Consider the following 22347-nt stretch of genomic DNA (forward strand, 5'->3'; position numbering starts at 1 on the left):
GATGTACCACATCACTGTGGTGTTGTCTGTCCTTATCATCAAGTGACCTTCTCGTAGAAATGGTCTGAATGTCTGGATTGCCAATTTTACTGCCAGCATTTCCTTTAGATTTATGTGCAGGTGCAGCTGGTCTTGAGTCCATAAGCCTTGTATGCACTTGTCCAACATGTGGGCCCCCCAACCGAGGTCTGAGGCGTCCGTCGTGATGGTTTGGCTTGGTTGAATGCTGTAGAAGGGCAATCCTGAGTTTGATTGGCAGGCCTGAGCCCACCATAGGAACTCTTGCTTCAGGCATGGGATTATTGGAATTTTGGTTTCTAGGCTGTGCTTGTGTTGAGACCATAAATTCTTTAGGTACCACTGTAGCTTTCTCATATGCAGTCTGGCATGAGGTACCAGTATTATGCAGGATGCCATGAAGCCCAGGGCTTGCAGTACTTTTCTTGCTGTTAGATGGTTCTGCTTTAATGCCAAGAAGTAGAGAGGTAGTTGCTTTTGTTTTTCTACAGTTAGGAATGCCATTTGCTTTGATGTGTCCAGCTCTGCACCCAAAAAGGTTATTCTTTGGGATGGTATCAGCCTTGACTTTTATATTGACTGCATATCCCAGGGCTTGTAGCAGGTAAATGACTCTTTGTAAGTCGTCTGTTAGCTTGTTTATGCTGTCCGCTTGTATCAGGCAGTCGTCCAGGCAGGGGTAAATTTGGATTCCCTGAAGCCTGCAATGAGCGATTACTGATGCAAAGCATTTCGTGAACACTCTGGGCGCAGTAGATAAGCCAAAGGACAATGCTGAGAATTGATAATGCTCTGATCCTGCAAGAAATCTGAGGTATCTTCTGCAATTTGGTCATATGGGGACGTGCAGGTATGCCTCCTTGAGATCTAGAGTTACCAGCCAAGACTCCTTGCCCAGCATGGGAAGAAGCTGCTGTAGAGTCAGCATTTTGAATTTTGGAACAATGAGAAATGTGTTTCAAGTGGGCAGGTCGAGAATAGGCCTCCATTTGCTCTCTTTTCTTGGTACCAGGAAGAGGCTTGAGTAAAATCCCTTTCCTTGCTCCATAGATGGTACCTTTTCCACAGCTCTCATCCTTAATAATTGAGATATTTGTTTTAGAGCTTCTGCCTTTTGAGTTGGTGGTAGGTTTGGCATTCCTCTCTTCCCTGGTAGAGTATGGAAATGAAACCTGTAACCTTGGTCTAAATCCACTTGTCCCTTGTGATGTAATGCCAGTTTTTTGAAAATAAAGCTAGCTTTCCGCCTAAGGGTGCTTCTAGCTGTTCCCTGGTTGGCGGTGTCAGAGCCAAGTCACTGTGGCTGTCCTGTTGCAGTGGTGGTGGCTGCGTCTGTGGCTCGCTGGTTGTTACCCTGCCACTGGCGTCCTCTGTAGGCACCCCTGGATTGGTTTCTGCCTCTTGACCGTCTATTCCTGCCTCTCTGTGCTTTAGAGGAGTCTGGAAAGGACCAATTTTTGGAGGGCCAATTCCTGCTAAACCTTGGAGGTTGAACCTGTAAGAAATCTTTCACTGTTTGAACAGACTTTGCCTTCTCCATCTTCTTCAGAACCTGCTGTACAGGGGAACCAAATAAATTGGCCTTGTCCATGGGAGCATCTAATAGTTTTGATTTGACATGATCCGGTAAGGCCTGTTCTTTACTTCTAACTGTGCCAGTCATGGCTGATCTAAAGGAAGCCTCCAGTGCATCATAGCCGCATTTTAAAGAATGGTTGCTAACTTGTTGAATGTTATGTACCATTTCCTGAACATACTTATCAAAAGGTTCATCAGAGGACAGTTTTTTTAGTTAACTGGTCTAGCATAAATTCTTGATATTGTATCATATGAAATTGACAGTTCAAGGCCCTAGCTGACAGAGTAGCAGAAGTGTAAACTTTTTTACCCCATCTCTCTAAGGACCTGGATTCCCTTTCAGAGGGGAGGGTTTTTTTTAGCAGAGGTAGATGCTACAGCCTTAGGTCCCTGGGAGATAGTCTCGGGATCTGCAAAAGGAGCCTTGTATAAATGGTGATGTGTCCGGGACCCTGTAGAACCTCTCGGGCTTAGCAGGGGCCGGAGGTAAAGAATCAGGAGCAGTACAAGCATCATTAAATGCATCATCTACAACAGAGAGAACTGGAGGTACAGCTAAAGGCCTATGTTGTGGTAAATGCAAAAAAGTTCTAAGCCTTTTCCTGGAGTCTGAAAAATCTTGGCCCTGCCACTGAAATCGTTCCCTCATGGCATGCAAGGTTTCCCCAAAGGTAAATTCCTCAGGTGGAGAGGCAGAAGGGATGGACTCTTCAGCATCAGAGTCTTCGTAAGGGGAATAAGAAGCCTCTGGAGGGTCTGTATTGTCTGAATCATCAGTGGACACTGGCACAGGGGGCTCTGCTCTAGGCAACTTCTCAGGAGGTGGATGAGAGGCCCTGTCTGGATGAGGCTGGGATCCCCGGATTAAAGAAATAAGATCCTCTGCCAAAGAGAGCATTTGGGAACTGGAACTGGGCCTGTGGGTAGGGGTCTTAACAGGTACAGTTTTTGTAGCTTTAGCTGCTTTAGCCCTGGCAAAGGCCTTAATGAACATGGCTGCAGGAGGCCTAGCAGCTCCACGTGCAGGAGTAGAAACATCCAAGGGAATAGTGTCTGAAAATTCCTGAGAAATCGCAACAGCAGGTTGGATTTCAGAAGCCGATTCCACGAGGTTAGAAGAAGCCTCGGTAGAAGGCATGCTTTCGGCTGAAGGAAGAACCGCTTGTTCGGTTTCAGCCGAAACAGAGACACTCGCGGTTTGCTTAACCGCGGTTTCAGCCGAAACCGTGGACCGCGAGTGTCGGTCCTTTTCCTTGCGTTTTTTTGGTTATTTGTGAAGTCGGAGGATCCGACGGCATCTTATAAGCAAAATCAGAGCCGAAAAACTGCTCAGCAAATTCCGACCGACGTCTAAGCGTCAGTCGGTTAAAAGAAGCACAGGCTAGACAAGCTGCTACGTCGTGGTCTGGGCCTAAACAAGGTAAGCAGTAAGAGTGGAAATCTTTATGAGGTATTTGTTTCCCAGAAGTTAAACAGTTATTCACTTTTTCTGACATCGGCTGAGGCAAGAAAGATTCCCCAACGGGGTACTTAGCTTTTTAGAAGTCTTCGAAGTTGTATTCGGTAGTAGTAATCTCTGGTTCTGACCGACCGGCACTTGCGAACAGCGTCTGCTTCGGGTGCCACGCGGCAAGAAAGACTGGGGAAAATGGCGTCGGCTGATGCCTTTATACCTGAATAACTGCAGCTATGACGTCGGGTGAAGTGCGACACCAGCCGAAGCCAGACCCAGACTTTGGAATCCGGCCGACCGAAGGGCTGCCTGACGACAGGACAACCCATTTGTAAGGACTGCAGATGCATCCTTGAAGGACATGTAGGTGTTGTGTCAGGCTTGCTACCTTCTGTGGAGGAAGGAAAGCTGTCATTGTGTCTGTCCGAATTCTGCACCCCAGGAACACTGCCCTGAGTAGGGTCCAGATGGGATTTTGGATAATTTATCTGAAACCCCCCTAGAGACTACACGAGGGCAATAGTTTTCTGTAAATGGAAAAGGAGGGACTGTTTGTAGTCTGCCTGGATGAGAAGGTCGTACAGGTAAGGGAAGACTTGGATTTCTCGAGTCCTGCAGAAGGCAATCACTGGTGCCAGGCATTTGAAGACACCGGGTGCTGTAGACAGACCAAAAGGAAAGGCCAAGAACTGATAAGTGAGGAGGCCACTGAAAACAAGAGGAAACTCCTGAAACAGAGTTTTGGGATGTCGAGGTAGGCATCCTGATGTCCTAGGTAGCCATGAACCCTTGAGGGAGGATGAGGGGGAAGAGGGTTGGCAATGTTAGATTACTGAATTTGGGTATGTGCAAAAAGAGATTTAAAGAGATCTTGATTTGTTCTCCAGGGTCCATCTTTCCTTGGTACTAGAAATAGCCTAGAGTAAAACCCTTTCCCTACAGCAGACTGTGGGACAGGCTGGATGGTGCCTTGGGCCAAAAGGTTGCCCATAACAGGTTGTAGGAGACTGAGCTGGTCTTTTGGTCTTTTTACCCCTTCTCTTTGGGGGGAATGATCCAAGTCATGAAGTACCAGTCCATGTCCAATGACACTGGGAAAGCCTGAGGAAGGATTAGGGGTAGGAGAGTAGGAAGAGAGAGCATCCTGAAAGGGGGGGGGGGGGGAGGGATCTGAGGAAAGTATTGAGGTGGGATAGGTCCAGGATAGGCCTGCAAGGGCCTTCCCTCCTGGGGACCAAGAAGAGTCTTGAATAAAATCATCTTCCCAAGGTGGGAACCTCCTGAATGGTTCCTTGAGCAAGTTCTTGCAGGATAGGTGGGATTGCAGGATAGGTGGGAAGAGAGGCATTTGGTCTCGGGGTGGGCGAGAGATACCTTTGAGGGTGGGTCTGGTCTCCCCGGTCATGAAGTATACCTGTTTTATGATGGAGGTTCCAGGAGTCCTGGGTAACCTGCTTACAAGTAGGAAAGGAGAGAGAGGCACGCATGGACAGAGGGGTGTCAGTGTGCAGAGCCTGGTAGCCACAGACCACCATGTTTTCCCTGAAAGGGCTGTGGCAGAGGCAGGCCTGAGTGGGGCCTGTTTCCTGTGTTCCTTTCCTGGTTTTGAGGTCTTACCTGGAGCTCTAACAAATGAAGTTTTTTCTGGGTAATTCCTCTGAAAACGAGGCACTGGAGAGACAGACAAGTCTCCGTTCTTGGAGCTCCCGCTTTGAAGAGATCAGCAGCTGTTGTGCCAAACAAGTGATTGTTGTCTAGAGGAGCATCCAGGAGTTTGGATTTGATGTCAGGGAGCGGTTGCAGTCTCGGCCATGAGTACCCTCCTGACGACAGAACCTGAGACAGCAGCTCTAGCAGAAGCTTCTACACCATCGTAGCTGCACTTTAAAAATTGTTTTGTGACCTGGGTGCAAGAACATGCGTCTGACAGTTGAGGGCTCTTACTGCTAGGATGGCAGAAATGTAAACCTTCTTTCCCAGGTGCTCCATCATCCTGCTCTCTATCAGAGAGCAGAAGAAAGTGGAGGGTAGCAATTTGAAAGCTTTATCCAGTCACAGAAATAACTGCAGGATCTGCAGAAGGGGCCTTGCAGAGAAAGGTTGCTGTCTCAGGCACCTTATACAATCTGTCTGGATGCTTGGGAGCTGAGAATCTGGCTTTTTAGACACTGGCATGAATGCATCCAGAAATGCAGAGTGCAACAGGGGACATTGCAGAAGGGTTAGGAGTCTCCAACTGAAGTAATTCATATACTTTGAGTCTCAGTGACTTGGCTGTTATCCCATTTAAAGAAATGTTGCATCTTGGTGATGGTCTCACCAAATGCAAGATCCTTGCCAAGTGTATTTGTGGCACTGTACTCCTCTGGGGAGGCATAACCCAGGGGAGAAGCCATTAATGAGTAGGTGAGGGATTCATCACCTTCTGATGAACCCTGGTCTGCTGAGGGGTCATCAGGGACTACTCCCTTGGGGGTGGAGGCTGCAGGGGCCTGAATAAGGGTCAAGCCAGGAAAGAGTTGAGCAGGCCTTGGATAAAGGCCTGCCAATCCAGGGCTGTTTGACTGTCGAAAACAGAGGCAGTGAAATATGCTTGTTTTTTCGGTTTCCTCTTCCTAGGAGTTTCTGGTGGAAAAGGTTGTGAAATACTGTGGAGGGTAGGAGGGCCCAACACCGGTCTGCACTCTACATCCAAATCCTACATCTTCGTGCACAATTTGAGAAACCCCATGCGGCCTGTTGGAAATAAAGATCTTTGGTTCTTCCTTGGCAACAGACTTGGACGCCAGAGTTTCCCTCCGGGATGGGACCTCGGGCAAAGGAATTTCCTCCGGCAGGAAGCTCAGATGACTCTGGGCCTTCTTTGGCCTTGACAGGTACGGCTGGAGTGGAGGGTGCAGCAGTCCTGTTTAGGCCTGCTCTTTATGGCCTTCTTGACTGTGGGCTCTTCTGAGGGTTCAGACGTCTGATCCATATGAGAGGTTAGACGTTTAAATCTTTGGTTCTCAGGGTACAAAATCAAAGCTGCTAAACAGCTTCTAAGGATTTTGGGGACGAAAGCCTGACAAATACTACACTTGGTATGGTTGTGTTCTTGGCCCAGACAGAATAGGTAACGCTCATGCAAATCTTTGTGGAATTTGCCTTTCACACCTACACTTGCCCCTCGTACCAGACATGAAACACAAACAGCAGCAAGTAAAGATTAGAAAACCCCTATGGGGTACTTATCTGGAGTTGGACATTGAGAAAGCTTCTTCCAGTATAAAGCTATGACCACAGCTGGTAGTCACACAGGTGACAGAAAAGTTATGAGGTGGATGCGTGCTGACATTTGCTTCATACCCCCATTTACAACAGATGTCAGAGAAGAGGCGCAGGAAGTCACTTGCACTGTAGAGGTAGCATTTAACTTTTGTATAACGGCCGGACATTCTCCCCGAGGTAATGAATACAGAAGCATGTAAATAGGACATCATGATTGACCTTTTGTTTCTTTTTGCTAGAATATTAACCCAATGTAGGGATGGTGGGCTGGACACAGGCTGACACTTGTGTCAGTCTACTTCCTAACTAGAATGGTCGAATCCCATTAAGACTTTCAGTAATTAAGAGTCTAGGTTCCACTTGGACGTCCATCCCAGGACGCCTGCTGTTCCTCCAAGAACGTGCAGATATCCTGCTCCAAGGCAACCTCCATTACATGACAGCCTCGGATGAGATATCTGGCACTGGAGGTGCAGCCAAAACTTCAGGCCTCGATTTCTTGGCCTTCCACTTCACCAACGACTTGGCCTCCATCTTTTAGCGAGAAGTTTTAACCATTGTTTTTCTAAGTAGATGGAAAGAATTCAGCCTATTTAGTTTTTTGAACAAAGAATTCAGAAACAGGGCAATACTTATGGTCGTGGGTAGGCCCAAAACAGAAAAAGCACTGTTGGTTGTCCTTATGGGGAATCTGACATCCACATTGGCATTTGCCCTTCTTGCACGACATTAAACCCTATACACATAGTATAAAAATGATTCCCCAACGGGGCACTTATCAGAGACATGGAAACTGAAATTTCTCTTGACAAGCAGAGCACACGTTCAGAACACGAACTCTGTCTGGAGGCAAGAGTTCTGAGGATGGTGCATGTGCATGTTGTTTTTATGAACTACTTCCAATAGCAGCCTACGTACAACGTATTAGGAACCCTAGGCCCTCAAGACTTGTACACTGGCCAAAGTCGGGTTGCTTGGCAGGCAATCCATCTCCTTTATGTAACGGATACTGCAGCAGAAAAGAGAAGTACATCCAACATTATGGTAAGATTTTACACAACTAACCGTTGTGTGTGTTCCCAGGGTCCGAAGAATGATGTACCAGTCTCCTCTGTGCTCACTTCATTAAGTGAACCATCCAAGCTCAATTTTTAGTAAAAGCAAATGGGAGTCGGGGATCTTCATGCACTAAGATGTCTGCTAGTCCCTCTCACTGACCTTTCCTGAAAGTTCTCGAAGTGTCCGAAAACTAGCAGGTTAGCAGACCATTTGGCTTCACAATCAGCTAGTCTAACCTGACTAGACTGCCAAAGTAAAAGTGAAGCTTTTGCAGTCCCTTCTGATGAGTGAATGCGTGTCAGACCGATCTGCAGAGTACCCTTTTCAAGTCCACATTGTCCACAGCCTCCATGTCCACATGAGTCTAAAGACATGGACTGTCAGTTGAGTCGGAGGCAACTCTGTAGGTCTTGGCTTCTAACTGCTGCACTATATCTTAGGCAGAACCCCCCAGTATCTACAGAGGAGCAGTTGGTCAACAAAGAGCAGACCGCAGCTGCTCAGCTGCACTCTGATCCCAGTTTGTCCAATGTCACACCCAAGCCTACGGCTGAAGTCATTAAAAAAAAAAAAAAAAAAAAAAAAAAAAAAAAATGGAGGCGAAAACCAAATCTCTAGAGTGTCGTACTTTCTGCTGGTTCAACCATCCAAGGTTTTGAAGAAATTATTCAACCAAAGCTTAGTACTTTCATTACTCTCAACTTAAAGATGTCAGAGCATTAGCCTGTAACCCACCAAAAAAGATAGCAAGCAGAACGTATAGGTCTAGTGGACCTTGAGCACAGGGGTCCCAAGCAAGGAGCAACCAATGACTTAGCCAGTTATCTCTGCTCCCTTAACCTCATCTCACCCCAAACTCTTCCCCTTCCATTCCTCCCCCTCCATTCCAGCCTAATTCCACCACCTACAAAAAGAACAGTTGTGTACACTTACCATAAATGTAGATGTTAGAGTGTATTCACTGTTGCAGTCAGAGTAATCTGCTGGCAGGCTGCCCTCAGTCGGCCTGATTAACAAAGTCTTCGGTCCTGCGTCGGTTGCCCCTTCTTTCAGGACACCAGGGGTATAAAACTTACAGCAGATGCCATTACATCAGTTTTCCTTGCCCAGATGTCAGGTGCCCCCCAAATGGGGAGAAATGTGTGTATGTATGTGAATATATATCTCTCTCTCTCTCTCTCTCTCTCTCTCTCTCTATCTCTATCTCTCTCTCTATCTCTCTCTCTCTCTCTCTCTCTATCTCTCTCTCTCTCTCTATCTCTATCTCTCTATCTATCTCTCTATCTATCTCTCTATCTATCTCTCTATCTATCTCTCTATCTATCTCTCTATCTATCTCTCTATCTATCTCTATATATCTATATATATCTATATATATATGTGTGTGTGTGTGTGTGCGCGCGCGTGTGTGTAGAATAAAAAATACCTAAACATAACAAAAGCAAATGCACCAAAAAGGCTTTTAAAGATAGTATCAGAAAAGGGAGGTATGGTTAAAGTAAAAACAGGGGGCTGGAGGGAGGGTAACCAGGACTGCAACAGTGAATACACTAACATCTACATTTATGGCAAGTGTACACAACTGTACTATGTTCTTGGTGTTTCACTGTTGCAGTCATTACATTTGGGTAGAATCCCAAAGCTATGGTTGGGAGGATGGATTTATACAGCATTAGGAGCAGCTATAAGGCCCTGCAGGACAGCAGTGGCAAAGCCTGCTCTGGATTTAGAGGAGAGGTAAATGGTAATGTTTGGTGAACATATGAACTGAGCTCCAGGTGGCAGCTTCTAGAATGTCTGGTAGGAAACCCCTCTGAGAAAGGCTGCAGAAGTAGATGCAGCCCTGGTGGAATGAGATCTGATCCCCTTGGAGACAGGTTTACCATGGTGCATATAGCAGAAACGAATACAATGGCTTATCCATTTGGAAATAGTCTGCTTTGAAATAGCCTTTTCCTCTGCCCCTGCAGCAAATGCCATCAGTAATTGTCCAGATTTTCTTAGAGATTTTATCCTACTTAAGTAGAATCTTGTCTGTGTACATCCAACGAATGCAGAATGTGTTTAGGAAAAAAGTTGGCAGATGAATGGTCTGATTAAGGGCCACACTAGATACCACTTTAGGCATAAAGGATGGATTGGTCCCGAGAGCCACCCTGTCTGGGTAAAAAATAATAAAAGGCTCCGCTGCCATAAGAGCCTGTAGTTCTGAAATCCTTCTAGCTGAAGTGACTGCTAAAAGAAAAATTGTTTTCCAAGAGAGAAATTTTAGGTCTGCAGTAGCAGCTGGCTCAAAAGGAGGTAGAGTGAGTTTTTCCAAAACAAAATTTAGGTCCCATGCAGGAGTTGGTGCTCTCCTGGGAGGTCTCAATTTTTTGGCCCCTCTGAGGGACTGCTTTAGCAGAGGATGAGAAAAGAGGGGAGGCTGTGTTGTAATGAGCTGAAATGGCAGAGGCATGGATTTTTATGGAAGAAAAAGATAGGCCCTTGTGAAGCATCTCAGTTAAGTACTGCAGAATCTGAGGAATATTGGGCATTGCTGTGCTTATTCCTTGTGCGTGGTTCCAGGCACAATCTTTTCCATTTGCCAGCATAAGATTTTCTAGTACTAGGCCTTCTAGCCTCCAAAATGACACCCATCACAGGTTTGCTAAGAGATGTAACTGATGAAATTAGTTTATTAGCCATGCTGCCAAGATTCAGAGTTTGGAGCAGAGTGAGCAGAATTTGATATTTCTGCTGAGACAGTAGGTGGCGTGTCTGAGGCAGGTACCACAGAGGAAGGTACGACAAATTGTGCAGGAGCGGGTACCAGTATTGGCAAAGCCAGTCTAGAGCAATCAGAATCATTTTTGTTTTTTCTAACTTAGTAAGACCCTAGAAATCAGAGGCAGAGGGGGAAGGCAGAGACTGATAGGTTTTTCCAGCTGAAGGATAGAGCATCCACTTTCCAAGCTTTTTTGTGATGAATTCTTGTGCAGAATTTGTCCAACTGATAGTTTTGGGGTGAGGCAAAAAGATCCATGTCCGGGCTCCCCCATTTGCAGATCCAGCTTCCATTCGTGTGGGTCCATAAGATCTCTGCTTAGTTCGTCTGCCAGAGTATTTTGCTTTCCTGACAGGAATTGAACTTGTAGATGTATGTGATAAATCAAAGCAATTTTCCACCATGCCATGGCTAGTCTGCAAAGGGGGTAGGAATGGGTACCACCCCTTGCTTATGTACCACATGACAATGGTGGTGTCTATCAGTAGTTGTCCTGGATGAAGGTATTCCTTGAAGGCTGCCCGAGCATTCTGTACAGCTAGCATCTCTTTCTGATTGATATGTAGGTGCATTTGATTTGGGCTCCACTGGCCCTGAATGCATCTCCCTGCCAGATGCACCCCCCCAAAGCATAATCTGATGCGTCTGTAGTCCGGGTTTGGGCAGCAGGGGTTGAATGAATGACAGTCTTGTTTTGGTGGCAGGCCTCTGCCCACCATAGGAACTCTAGCTGCAGGCACGGAATGATAGGAATCATTGTCTTCAGGCTGTGACAATGTTGACTCCATAAGCTTTTTAGGTATCATTGAAGTTTCCTCATATGCAGTCTTGCATATGGAATTAGAAGAATGTAGGAGGCCATGAACCCCAAGGCCTGCAGAATTTGTCTTGCAGATAGCTGGGTTTTTGTGGCCACCTGTTTGAAGTAACTCAATTGAATTTGTTTCTCTGGCTTAAGGTAAGTCATCTGGGCAGTTGTATTCAAGCTTGCACCCAGGAATGTAAGTATTTGAGAGGGTACCAGTTGTGATTTCTTTTTGTTTATGGTGTACCCTAGACAAGAAGTCTTTTTACAAACGCCAGATGCCTTAGAAGTGTCCTTGTTTTCTGCCTGAATTAGACAATCGTCCAGGTATGGATAAATTTGTATATTTCTTTGCCTGCAAAATGCAATTACTGGTGCCAGGCACTTTGTGAAGACCCTGGGCGCAGTAGATAAGCCAAAGGGCAGTGCAGAGAACTGTTAATGCAAATAGCCTGCTTTGAAGCAGAGGTATCTTTTGCAAGATTCCCTAATTGGGATATGCAGGTAAGCCTCTTAAATCTAGAGTTACCAGACATCCCTGCCTAGCATAGGTAGTAACTGTTGGAGAGTCAGCATCTTGAATTTTGGAATGTCCAGAAATGTATTTAGAATGGATAAGTCCAGACTTGGACGCCATAATTTGTCTTTTCTGGGTACCAGGAAAGTCTTGAATAAAAACCTTGCTCCTTTTCCTTTTCTGGTACTGGTTGAATAGCCCCCATATTCATGAGGGACATAACTTGTTTCTGGGCCTCTGCCCACTGATTCGGAGGCAGATCTGGCCAGCCGTTCGGGATTGGCAATGTGTGGAAATGAGATCTGTATCCCCTGGGATACTATATTTAAGACCCATTTGCCCTGGGTAATCAGTTGCCAGTTTTGTGCATGAAGTGCCAGTTTCGTGCATGAAGTGCCAGTTTTCCCCCCAAAGGGGCAGTCAAAAGATAAGTGCTTGCTGATTGCAGTGGAAAGTCATTGAGACTGTTTACCGTAGGAAGGTGCCTTGTTACTTCTATGTTTGGAGGTGGAGGCACCCCATTGCTTTGTTCTGTAAGCTCCTTGCGACAGAAACCTGGAGCCTTTGGAATGTCTGGGTTTGACCTGAGTGGCTCTAGTGGGTACTGGAAGGGACCAGTCCTTAGTAGGCCAGTGCCCACTGAACCAGAGTGGCTGCACTTGTAAGAAATCTTTTACAGTTTGCATAGATTTAGCTTTATCTTCCATCTTTTTCAAAACTTCTTCAGCCTTATTACCAAATAGACTGTCCTGTTGTAAAGGAGCATCCAACAATTTTGCTTTAACATGGTCAGGCAGATTTTGCTCTGAGCCAAGCATGCCTCATCACAGATCCAGTTACAGCAGCCCTGAAAGAGGCCTCCAAGGAATCAAAACCACATTGCAAAGTACGTTTTCCAACTTGTTCAGCTGGATGCAATAAATCCTGCAACTCTATTTTCCACACAGTCAGAAACCAACATAATTTTCTGTTTAAGTAAACAGATGACATGCTGCTGATATTTAAGCATATGAAATTGACAGTTTAAAACCCTGACTGCCAAGGTTGCAGACGTGTAAACCTTCTTACCCCATCTATCCAGCGCCCTGGAATCTCTATCAGAAGGGGAAGGATTTTTAGCAGAAGAAGCCTCAACACCCTTGGGACCATGAGAAATGTTTTCAAGGTCAGCAGTAGGGGTTTTATAGAGGAATTTGTGGGAGTCAGTAACCCTGTAATATCTGTCTGGCTTACTAGGAGCCGGAGGCAGGGAATCAGGAGTTATACTGGACTCTGAGAAAACAACAATGTCTAGAACAGGAGGGTATAGCCAAAGGCCTATGCAGAGGAAGGAGGAAATCCCCAAGTCTCTTTTTATATTCTGAGAAATCCTGACTCTCCCAGTGAAAGTGTTCCCTTAAGGTATGCAGTTTCTCCAAAAGAAAAATCCTCAGGAGAAGCAGAAGGGATGGAATCTTCTGCATCAGAGTCCTCATAAGTGGGAATAGATAATTCCTGATCAGAAGAGGAATCAGAAGAAATAGAAACCTGATCTGAAGATTCAGTCAGTGCCTTGCCTAGGCCTCTTAGCAGGAGGGGGATGGGTACCCCCTGATGAAGGTAATTAAATCCTCAGCAGTTTTGATCATTTGCTTTTTAGGCATTGGGGCCTGTACATGTGGCCCAAGCCTTGGTTTTAGACATTGAAGTAGTTTTTGACCTTAGTTTTGAAGATGGCGGTTTAATATACAAATCTTTAGGCCTGAAAAGACCCTCAGAAGCCAGTGCCTGCTCAGCAGCTCCGGACCCATCTAAGGTAGAGACATCCACGGGTTCAATAAGTATCTCGTGGCATACCAGACTCCAAATGGGTCTCAGTAGAGGCCTGCAAATCAAAAGTAGCAGGTATCAGGGGCTGCGAAAGCACCTCACTGAGTACTGGCAAACCGGCAACTGGCTTAGAAGCTTAGTCGGTTTTGGACCTCGACTGTCAGTCTTTCTTTGCGTTTTTTAGGTATTCCGGTAGTCTGATTGCTAACAGACGACATTTCTGGATAGTTAAATCTAGAGCCAAAATATTTAGAAGCAAAAATATATCAACGTTTAATAGTGTGTTGATTAAATTTAGCACAAAACCAACAGTAAGGCATGTTGTGGTCAGGGCCTAGGCAAGGAATGCAGTACAAATGAAAATCCTTATACGGTATTTGCTTCCCACAAGTAATACAATTAACTTTTACTGACATCGGTAAGGAGCAAGAAAAAGTTTCCCCAACGGGGTACTTAGCTTTTAGTTGGACTTCGGATCTGAAACTCAAAAACAAAAATTTCAGGAGTCGGCCGACCGGCACTTGCAAACTGCTTCGGGCACTGCGTGGCAAGAAAGACTGGTGTAATGGCATCGGATGCATGTTTCATACACCTTGACGTCATGGAAGAAGGGACAGCAACTGACGCAGGACCCAAGACTTTGTTAATCAGGCCGACTGAGGGCAACCTGCCAGCAGATTACCCTAATGTAATGACTACGACAGTGAAACACGAAGAACATCTAGGGGGGATATTTCCCTTTCAGGAATTCATAATTACTCAGGACAAATGAGTACTAGACATTGTAAAGACAGGTTATAACCAAACTATAGCATCTCGACCAAAGCTTGCACGCATTCCTTCTCTTCTACAAAACTCTATTTGGGAGGCTACTGCTCAAGTAGGTCTGCTGTTGCAGCAGGGGTCTATACAGATGGTTTCCCTTCTTTGGGAGGCTACTGCTCAAGTAGGTCTGCTGTTGCAGCAGGGGTCTATACAGATGGTTTCCCTTCTTTGGATAGGGGAAGATACCACCCCAAACTTTTTCTTGTTCCCAGCAAATGGGGACATATGCACCCATTTTAGACCTTTTGAGACAAATGGGTTATTAGTTCAAGTTTATGTATTACTGTAGCCAAGACGCACAGAAAGCATCTTCGTTTTCAGAGGTGACAAGCGCCATCAATTCTTTGCTCTGTTCTTTGGCTTGGCAACTGCTCCCATTGTGTTCAAGTGCTTGGCTCTACTAATTACCTTCCCCAAGACAAAGGGCATTCAAATTTACACCTACCTGGGTGATCTGCTTGCTCCAGGCAAGTTCTGCAGAGGATCTTATCTCCTACTTTTACCTGGCCATGAACACTTTCTCAAAGCTGGGGCTTAAAGTAAACTTGAAAGTCAAATCTCCCATCACAGAAGCTAGTGGTGTCCTGACTGAAATCACTACTGCAGTACTCCTGACATACAGGATGTCACTGCTAACATGCAGCTGGGGTACCAAAGCTTTACCTTTCCTAGGTTGTCCATCTGCATAAACTCAGCTTGTACACCCTGGGGCATAAAGATGAATGTAAGAGCATGGATCCCAAGATTGTTTCACCAACAGCCCGAACACAGATCATGCTTTCATCTGTTCATTTGGTCATCTGTACGTTTGCTCCCTTTCTTTTTCCAGATAAACATTTTTTTTTCCTGCTCACCTGGCTAGCTTTACTCATATTACTCTTACCATGCACTTAAGCACTGTGGTTGACACCAAATGGCCAAGTTCAGAAAAAGACAGGATCTGAACCAGAAGTGGACATCTGGATGACTGCAACCTTGACATGAAGCCAAGCATCCTGATTGGTCTATATAGCACACACAATCACCTTCTTGTAAGCAGAGGACTGTGATCTGGAACTTTGCCATTTTAGAGGCTGGTCTAAAGTAGGCCTGATGGCCTTTAATTTCTTGAGAACTAAAGAATCTGGAACAGAAGCTGGTCTTTCTTTGGTCTGGTGGAACCCTTCTGGATTTATCTTTTGCAGGGGCTGGAACATTTCCTGTGCTGCTCCTTTTGTCAAGGTGGAAAAAACAGGAATAACCATCCTGGCAGTTGTATGAAAGCAATTATGTAGCCTACAAATATGCTCTTCTCCCAGTTGTCTTGGGTGATGGCCAGCAACAATTCTAGATAAAGAGACAGTCAATCCAACTGTTTCAAGGTGGAGGCACAGAAACATGCCCTCAGGGTTAGTGTAGTTTTAAGGTAAAAGACACCTTAATTCTGTGGATCTCAACTAGAAATTCAGAATTGGCAACCATTAAACAGGCCTCCTTAGCCACAGTTGGCTTTATCTAAAAGGGAGTTTAAAGAAAAGATGGACTGAAGGGGTTCAAAGCACAATTTTAGAGCAGATGAACTATAAAATAAATAATGCTAGTTTTTTACCTTTGGTCCAAAACAAGGAACAACAGGCATTAACAAATGACATGAACCGTACAGCTGACAAACCAAAGATGAAATGGCAGTTCAAGTCTTTGCTGACTGCAAGACAGTTCTGAGGTACTTTATGTCTGTACGCCGTTTAAGAATCACTGCTGGGATGTCATATGCTGAACATACAGAATAAGAGAAGGGAAACTAGGCTTCAGTACGTTAGCCAAACATTCGGCTATTCTTGGCAGGATATCCCACTGGTTAATACTCCAGCACTGATGATAAAAGGGCATCTAGCAAAAAACAATCTGCATCTAAGCAGCAGCACTTTGGTGCCCAGTCAGGTCGGAAAGTTTAAAATGGGATCACCACAAATTTAGCCTAAATACAACTTCACTCCAGCACAAACATTTAAAAGGGATATGATGTTACCAGTATGAATTTGGCTATACAGCAATGTCAAGTCACAAAATTTCAACTTCCACACTAACTGAAATCTGAAGTCTAGTAATTACCTTTCCTGTTGACTTTGGCTTCATTAAGAAACTCATAATTCTTTCAACAAGTTCCCCGCTTGTTCCGGATTTTTCTAGATCAAGGACTCCACAAAACATCTTTAACGCAGAATTTTTGTGCCTGAGCAAAAGAGGGAAAAAATTAAACATTGCATCTATAGAACCCCACCCCCGAAAAAAAAAAAAAAAAGTACTTCAAAGGCAACAGTTTTACAAACTAACGAGTGACATTACAACTGTAACTACCAGACAGGCCCAAATTCACAACCAATAAGCCAGACACTGCTTCCAGAGTAACACATTTCAAGTCAGTCACATTAAAGTACAGTTTTGTACCTACCATAAATGTAGATGTCTGATAGGTATGCATCTGCAGTCATAACATATGGGTTGTCCTGCCTCAGGCAGCCCTTGATCGGATTCCAAAGTCTGGGTCTGGCCTCGGCTGATGTCGCATCTTCCCCGACGTCAGAGCTGCTGGGGTATAAAGGCATCAGCCGACGCCATTTTCCTCAGTGTTTCTTGCCCCAGATGCCAGGTGCCCTCTAGAAAGGCTAAATTTGGATAAAAGTTGAAAATTCCAAACAGAATAAAATAAATAAATACAGAAATATATATATATATATATATATATATATATATATATATATATATATATATATATATATATATATATATATATATATATATATATATATATATATATATATATATATATGTATATATATTATATATATGTATAAATATAAATATATATATGTGTATATATATATATTATATATATGTATATATATATATATATATATATATATATATATATCTATATATATATGTATATATATATATCTATATATGTATATATATATATGTATATATATATATATATATATATATAAAATATATATATATATATATATATATATATATATATATATATATATATATATATATATATATATATATATATATATATATATATATATATATTTATATATATATATATACTACACACACACACACACACACACACACACACACACACACACACACACACACACACACTATAATAGATTCCCCCAGCTAGCTGAAAGAGGGGAAGCACCCTAGGAATACCACAGAGGGGAAGGCGGGTGGGTAATCCTGACTGCAGATGCATACCTATTGGACATCTACATTTATGGTAGGTACAAAACTGTATTATGTCCTTCAAGGATGCATCTGCAGTCATAACATATGGGTAGAATACCATAGCCAAACTGGGGGAGGAGGTACTAAGATAAGGATGGTGTAGTTAAGATCCCCTGTAAAACTGCAGTTGCAAAACCTGCTCGGGATCTGGAGTATAAAGGTAGATTGTAATGCTTGGCAAATGTATGCACAGAGCTCCAAGTAGCAGCTTCTAAAATGTCCTTGGTAGCCACCCCTCGTAGGAAAGCTGTAGTGGTGGCTGTGGCTCTTGTGGAGTGAGGCCTGATATTTTCAGGAGCTGTCTTTCCATGAAAAGAGTAGCAGAAACAAATGCAATTTCCTATCCATTTAGAGATTGTCTGTTTGGAAATTGCTTTTCCTTGCACTCCAGTTGCATATGCTACCAGAAGTTGGTCAGTTTTTTCTGCTGGTTTTAGTTCTGTCCAGATGGTAGAGTAGTTGTCTGTGTACATCCAAGGTGTGCAGTAGTTCCCCCCCCCCCTGTTCTGTGGGTTAGGGAAGAATGTAGGCAAATTAATAGCTTGGTTCAAGGATACCCTGGATACCACCTTTGGCATGAACGTAGGATTGGTTCTCAGAGACACTCTATCCTGGTGAAAAATAAGGAAAGGCTGCACTGCCATTAGTGCCTGTAACTCGGATACTCTTCTTGCTGAAGTGATTGCTAGAAGGAAAGCAGTTTTCCAAGATAAGAACTAAGTCTGCTGGTTCAAAAGGGGGTAGTGTTAATTTTTCCAGCACAAAATTGAGATCCCATGCAGGCAGAGGGGGTTTCCTTGGAGATTTTACATTTTTGATCCCTCGTAAAAATTGTCTGAGGAGAGGGTAAGAGAAGATTGGAGGATCCATGTTGTATTCTGCTGAAATTGCTGTAGCATGAATCTTAATGGAGGAATAGGACAGGCCATTGTGGAACAGTTCTGCTAAGTATTCTAGGATGTGTGCTAGGTTTGCCAGTGTGACATTTGTACCCTTTGAAGTGCTCCAAATGAGGAATCTCTTCCATTTAGCTGAATATGTCTTTCTTGTGGAGGGTCTACGAGCCTCCAGGATTATGTCCTTGACCCTCTGAGATGAGACAGTTTGGTTTTGTTTTAGGCAATTTTTCAGGCAGTCAGCTGCAGTGTTTTCAAGTTTGGATGCAGGGTCTTGAAGTTGTTCTGCATTAGAAGTAGAGGCCATAGGGGTAGAGGCCATGAGTTCGTCCGAGACATGCTCCTCAGTAGCGGATACCAGTGCTGCCTTGGCCAGTCTGGAGCTATCAGTATCACCTTTGGCTGTTCCTCTGATCTTCAGTAGTACTCTGTACATCAATGGGAGTGGTGGAAAAGCATACACTGTTAGGGCATTCCAGTTGAAAGAGAGGGAGTCCACCTTCCAGGCTTGTGGGTGGTATACTCGAGCAGAATTTCCTCAGCTGGTTGTTGAGTGGGGAGGCGAACAGGTCTATCTCTGGCATTCCCCATTTGTTTGTTATGATTTTGAAGATGTCTGGATGCAGCATCCATTCGTGAGCATCCGTGGTAGTTCTGCTTAAGCTGTCTGCTAGTGAATTCTCTTTTCCTGGTACGACTTTGGCCTGCAGTTGGATGTTGAGATTCAGGGCTAGGTTCCACAGATCCATTGCCATCCGGCATAAAGGGTAGGAATGTGTGCCTCCCTGTTTATGTACCACATGACTGTGGTATTGTCTGTCCTTATCAGCAGATGACCTTGCTGGAGTAATGATTTGAATGCCTCGATTGCATGCTTCACTGCCAGCATCTCCTTTAGGTTTATGTGCAAATTCAGCTGGTCTGGAGTCCATAGGCCTTGGATGCACTTGTCTTCCATGTGTGCTCCCCATCCTAGGTCTGAGGCGTCCGTGGTGGTCTGCCTTGGTTGTGGTTTGTTGAAAGGCAACCCTCTGTTGGACTGGCAGGCCTGAGCCCACCACAGGAATTCCTTTTTCAGGCATGGAATGATTGGAATCATGGTTTCTAGACTGTGCCTGTGTTGATATCATACATTCCTTAGGTACCATTGTAATTTCCTCATATGCAGCCTGGCATGTGGGATCAAGATTATGCAAGATGCCATGCAACCCAGGGCCTGCAGGACTTTCCTTGCAGTGAGCTGAGTTTGTCTTGTCAAAGCCATGAAGTAGACTGGGAGTTGCTTTTGTTTTTCTTCTGTGAGAAAAGCCATCCGAGTTAGTGTCCAGATCCGCACCCAAAAAGGTTATCCTTTGGGATGGCACTAGTCTTGACTTCTGGATGTTGACTGTGTATCCCAAGGCCTGTAACAGGTGTATGACATAGGCCAAATCCTTTAAAAAGTCTTGTCCTGTTCTCCGCTTGTATTAGGCAGTCGTCCAGGTATGGGTAGATTTGAATTCCCTGAAGCCTGCAATGTGCAATTACTGATGCCAGGCATTTCGTGAATACTCTGGGAGCAGTAGATAAGCCAAAGGGCAATGCTGAGAATTGATAATGCTCTGATCCTGCAAGAAATCTGAGGTGTCTTCTGCAATCTGGTCGAATAGGGACGTGCAGGTATGCCTCCTTGAGATCTAGAGTCAAGACTCCTTGCCCAACATGGGAAGAAGTTGCTGTAGGGTCAGCATTTTGAATTTTGGCACAATGAGATGTGTTTAGTGCGGACAAGTCGAGAATAGGCCTCCATTGGGTTTCTTTCCTTGGTACAAGGAATAGTCTGGAGTAAAACCCTTGGCCTTGTTCCATAGATGGTACCCTTTCTATTGCTTTCATCTGAAGTAAATTGTTTGTCTTAAAGCCTCTGGCTTCTGGTTTGGTGGAAGGTTTGGCATTCCGCTCCTTCTTGGTAAAGTGTGGAAATGAAACCTGTATCCTTTGTCTATTGTTTGCAATGTCCATTTGTCTTTTGTAATGCAATGCCAGTTTTTTGAGAATAAAGCCAATTTTCCGCCCAAGGGTGCTTCCAGTTGTTCCCTTCTAGGCGGAATCAGTCAAGTCATTGTGTTTGTCCTGTGGAAGTGGTTGTAGTTGCAGCTGTGGCAGTACTCCTCTGGTTGGCAGGTTGCCACTGACGACCCCTGTAGGCACCCTTTGATTGACCTCTGCCTCTTGGGCGTCTATTTATTGCCCTTCTGTGCTTTGGAGGTGTCTGGAAAGGACCAATTCTTTGAAGGCCAGTTTCTGCTGAACCTCGGAGGTTGGACCTGCAGAAAATCCTTAACTGTTTGCACAGATTTTGCTTTTTCTTCCACTTTCTTTAGAATCTCCTGTGCAGGGGAGCCAAATAAACTTTGTTTCTCCATTGGAGCATCTAGGAGTTTAGCCTTGACATGGTCTGGCAAGGATTGTTCTTTGAGCCAGGCATGTCTTCGAAATACTGCCCCAGTCATAGCTGATCTAAATGAAGCTTCCAGTGCATCATAGCCACATTTTAAGAAATGATTACTGACCCTACTGAGAGTTATGTACCAAATCCTGAAGGGCCTTACGGTCTAACGGTTCAGGAGAAGAAAGCTTTTTATTCAGCTGATCTAACAAATATTCCTGATACTGTATCATATGGAATTGACAGTTTAAAGCCCTGGCAGAGAGAGCAGCAGATGTATAAATCTTTTTTCCCCATCTCTCTAATGCTCTTGACTCCCTTTCAGAGGGTAGTGGGTTTTTGGCAGTGGCAGCTGCAACCCCTTTCGGGCCCTGAGAAATAATTTCTGGGTCTGCAGCATGGGCTTTATACAAGTGGAAGTGGGAATCCGGAACCCTGTAGTATCTGTCAGGTTTTGCAGGGGCCGGGGGAAGTGAATCAGGGGCAGAGCTGACATCATCATATGCATCATCAACTACAGTTAGCACAGGTGGTATGGCTAAAGGCCTATGCTGTGGCAAGTGTAAGAAAGTCCTTGGTCTTTTTCTAGAATCAGAGAAATCCTGACCCTGCCAATGAAAGTGTTCCCTCAGAGTGTAAAGTTTCCCCAAAGGAAAATTCCTCTGTAGGGGAAGCAGAAGGGATAGAGTCTTCTGCATCTGAATCCTCATAAGGTGAGTATGGCCCTTCCTGATGGTCTGTCAAATCAGAACCATCCGAGGAGTAGTCAGAGGAAAGAGGTTCAGGGGGTTCAGTCCTGGGCCTTTCGTCAGTAGGAGGTTGGGAGGCCCTGTCTGGGTGAGGTTGGGAACCCCTAATCAGAGAAATAAGGTCCTCAGCAAGACTGAGCATCTGGGAACTCGAGGTAGGTCTCTGAGGTGTTGATTTTGCAGGTAAAGCTTTTGTAATTTTAGCTGCTTTAGCCCTGGAGAAAGCTTTAATAGACATAGAAGCAGGGGGCCTAGCTGCCCCACGTGCAGGAGTGGAAATGTCCAAGGGAATGGTGTCGGACAAGTCTTGTGCACTAGCTTCTTCGGTAGGGAGTTCTGTAGCCGACTCAGCCAGGGCCTCTCTGGCCTCGGTTGTCGAAGTTATGATTTCGGCAGAAGGTAGAACCGAGGCCTCGGTTTCAGCCAAAACAGAGACACTCGCGGTAGGCCTAACCGTGGTTTCAGCCGAAACCGCTGGCCGCGAGTGTCGGTCCTTTTCCTTGCGTTTTTTGGCTAAATGTGTCGTCAGAGTCTACGACGGCATTTTATATGCAAAAGCGGATCCAAAAAACTCTTCTGCAAACTCCGACCGACGTCTAAGAGTCCGTCGGTTGAAGGCGGCACAGGCTAAACTTTTAGTTATGTACTCACCATAACTTCAGATGTTTGGGATCCATCTCGCCTACATTCTGACTGATGGGTTCAAAACCGATCCCTCGGCTCCGACTCGGCACGCTTATGCCAAAGAGCGAAGTCTCTTATTGGCTGAGCTTACTATATCCCAGGATGCACCACTACCAGTCCCCCAGATCTAGTTTGTCCGCATACATGCACACATGCAAGCACTGCTTATATAACATCGTCAGAAGAAAGATAAAACAGTAGAACTCAAAACCG

The 22347-nt window shown here is 44.8% G+C and overlaps 1 protein-coding gene across 3 annotated transcripts in view; it reads right to left on the reverse strand.

The window, feature by feature from the left end:
• Positions 1–22347, reverse strand: part of DEK (DEK proto-oncogene) — a 1116206-nt gene that overhangs the window by 360262 nt on the left and 733597 nt on the right. For all 3 annotated transcript variants that reach the window (XM_044065276.1, XM_044065275.1, XM_044065277.1), the window contains exon 7: positions 16190–16310. In XM_044065276.1, coding sequence (XP_043921211.1) covers positions 16190–16310 — 121 coding nt within the window. The remainder of the gene's footprint in view (positions 1–16189; positions 16311–22347) is intronic.

The sequence above is a fragment of the Protopterus annectens genome, chromosome 3.part0 (assembly GCF_019279795.1).
Source record: "Protopterus annectens isolate FY-2018-M chromosome 3.part0, PAN1.0, whole genome shotgun sequence".
Taxonomy (NCBI): Eukaryota; Metazoa; Chordata; order Ceratodontiformes; family Protopteridae; genus Protopterus; species Protopterus annectens.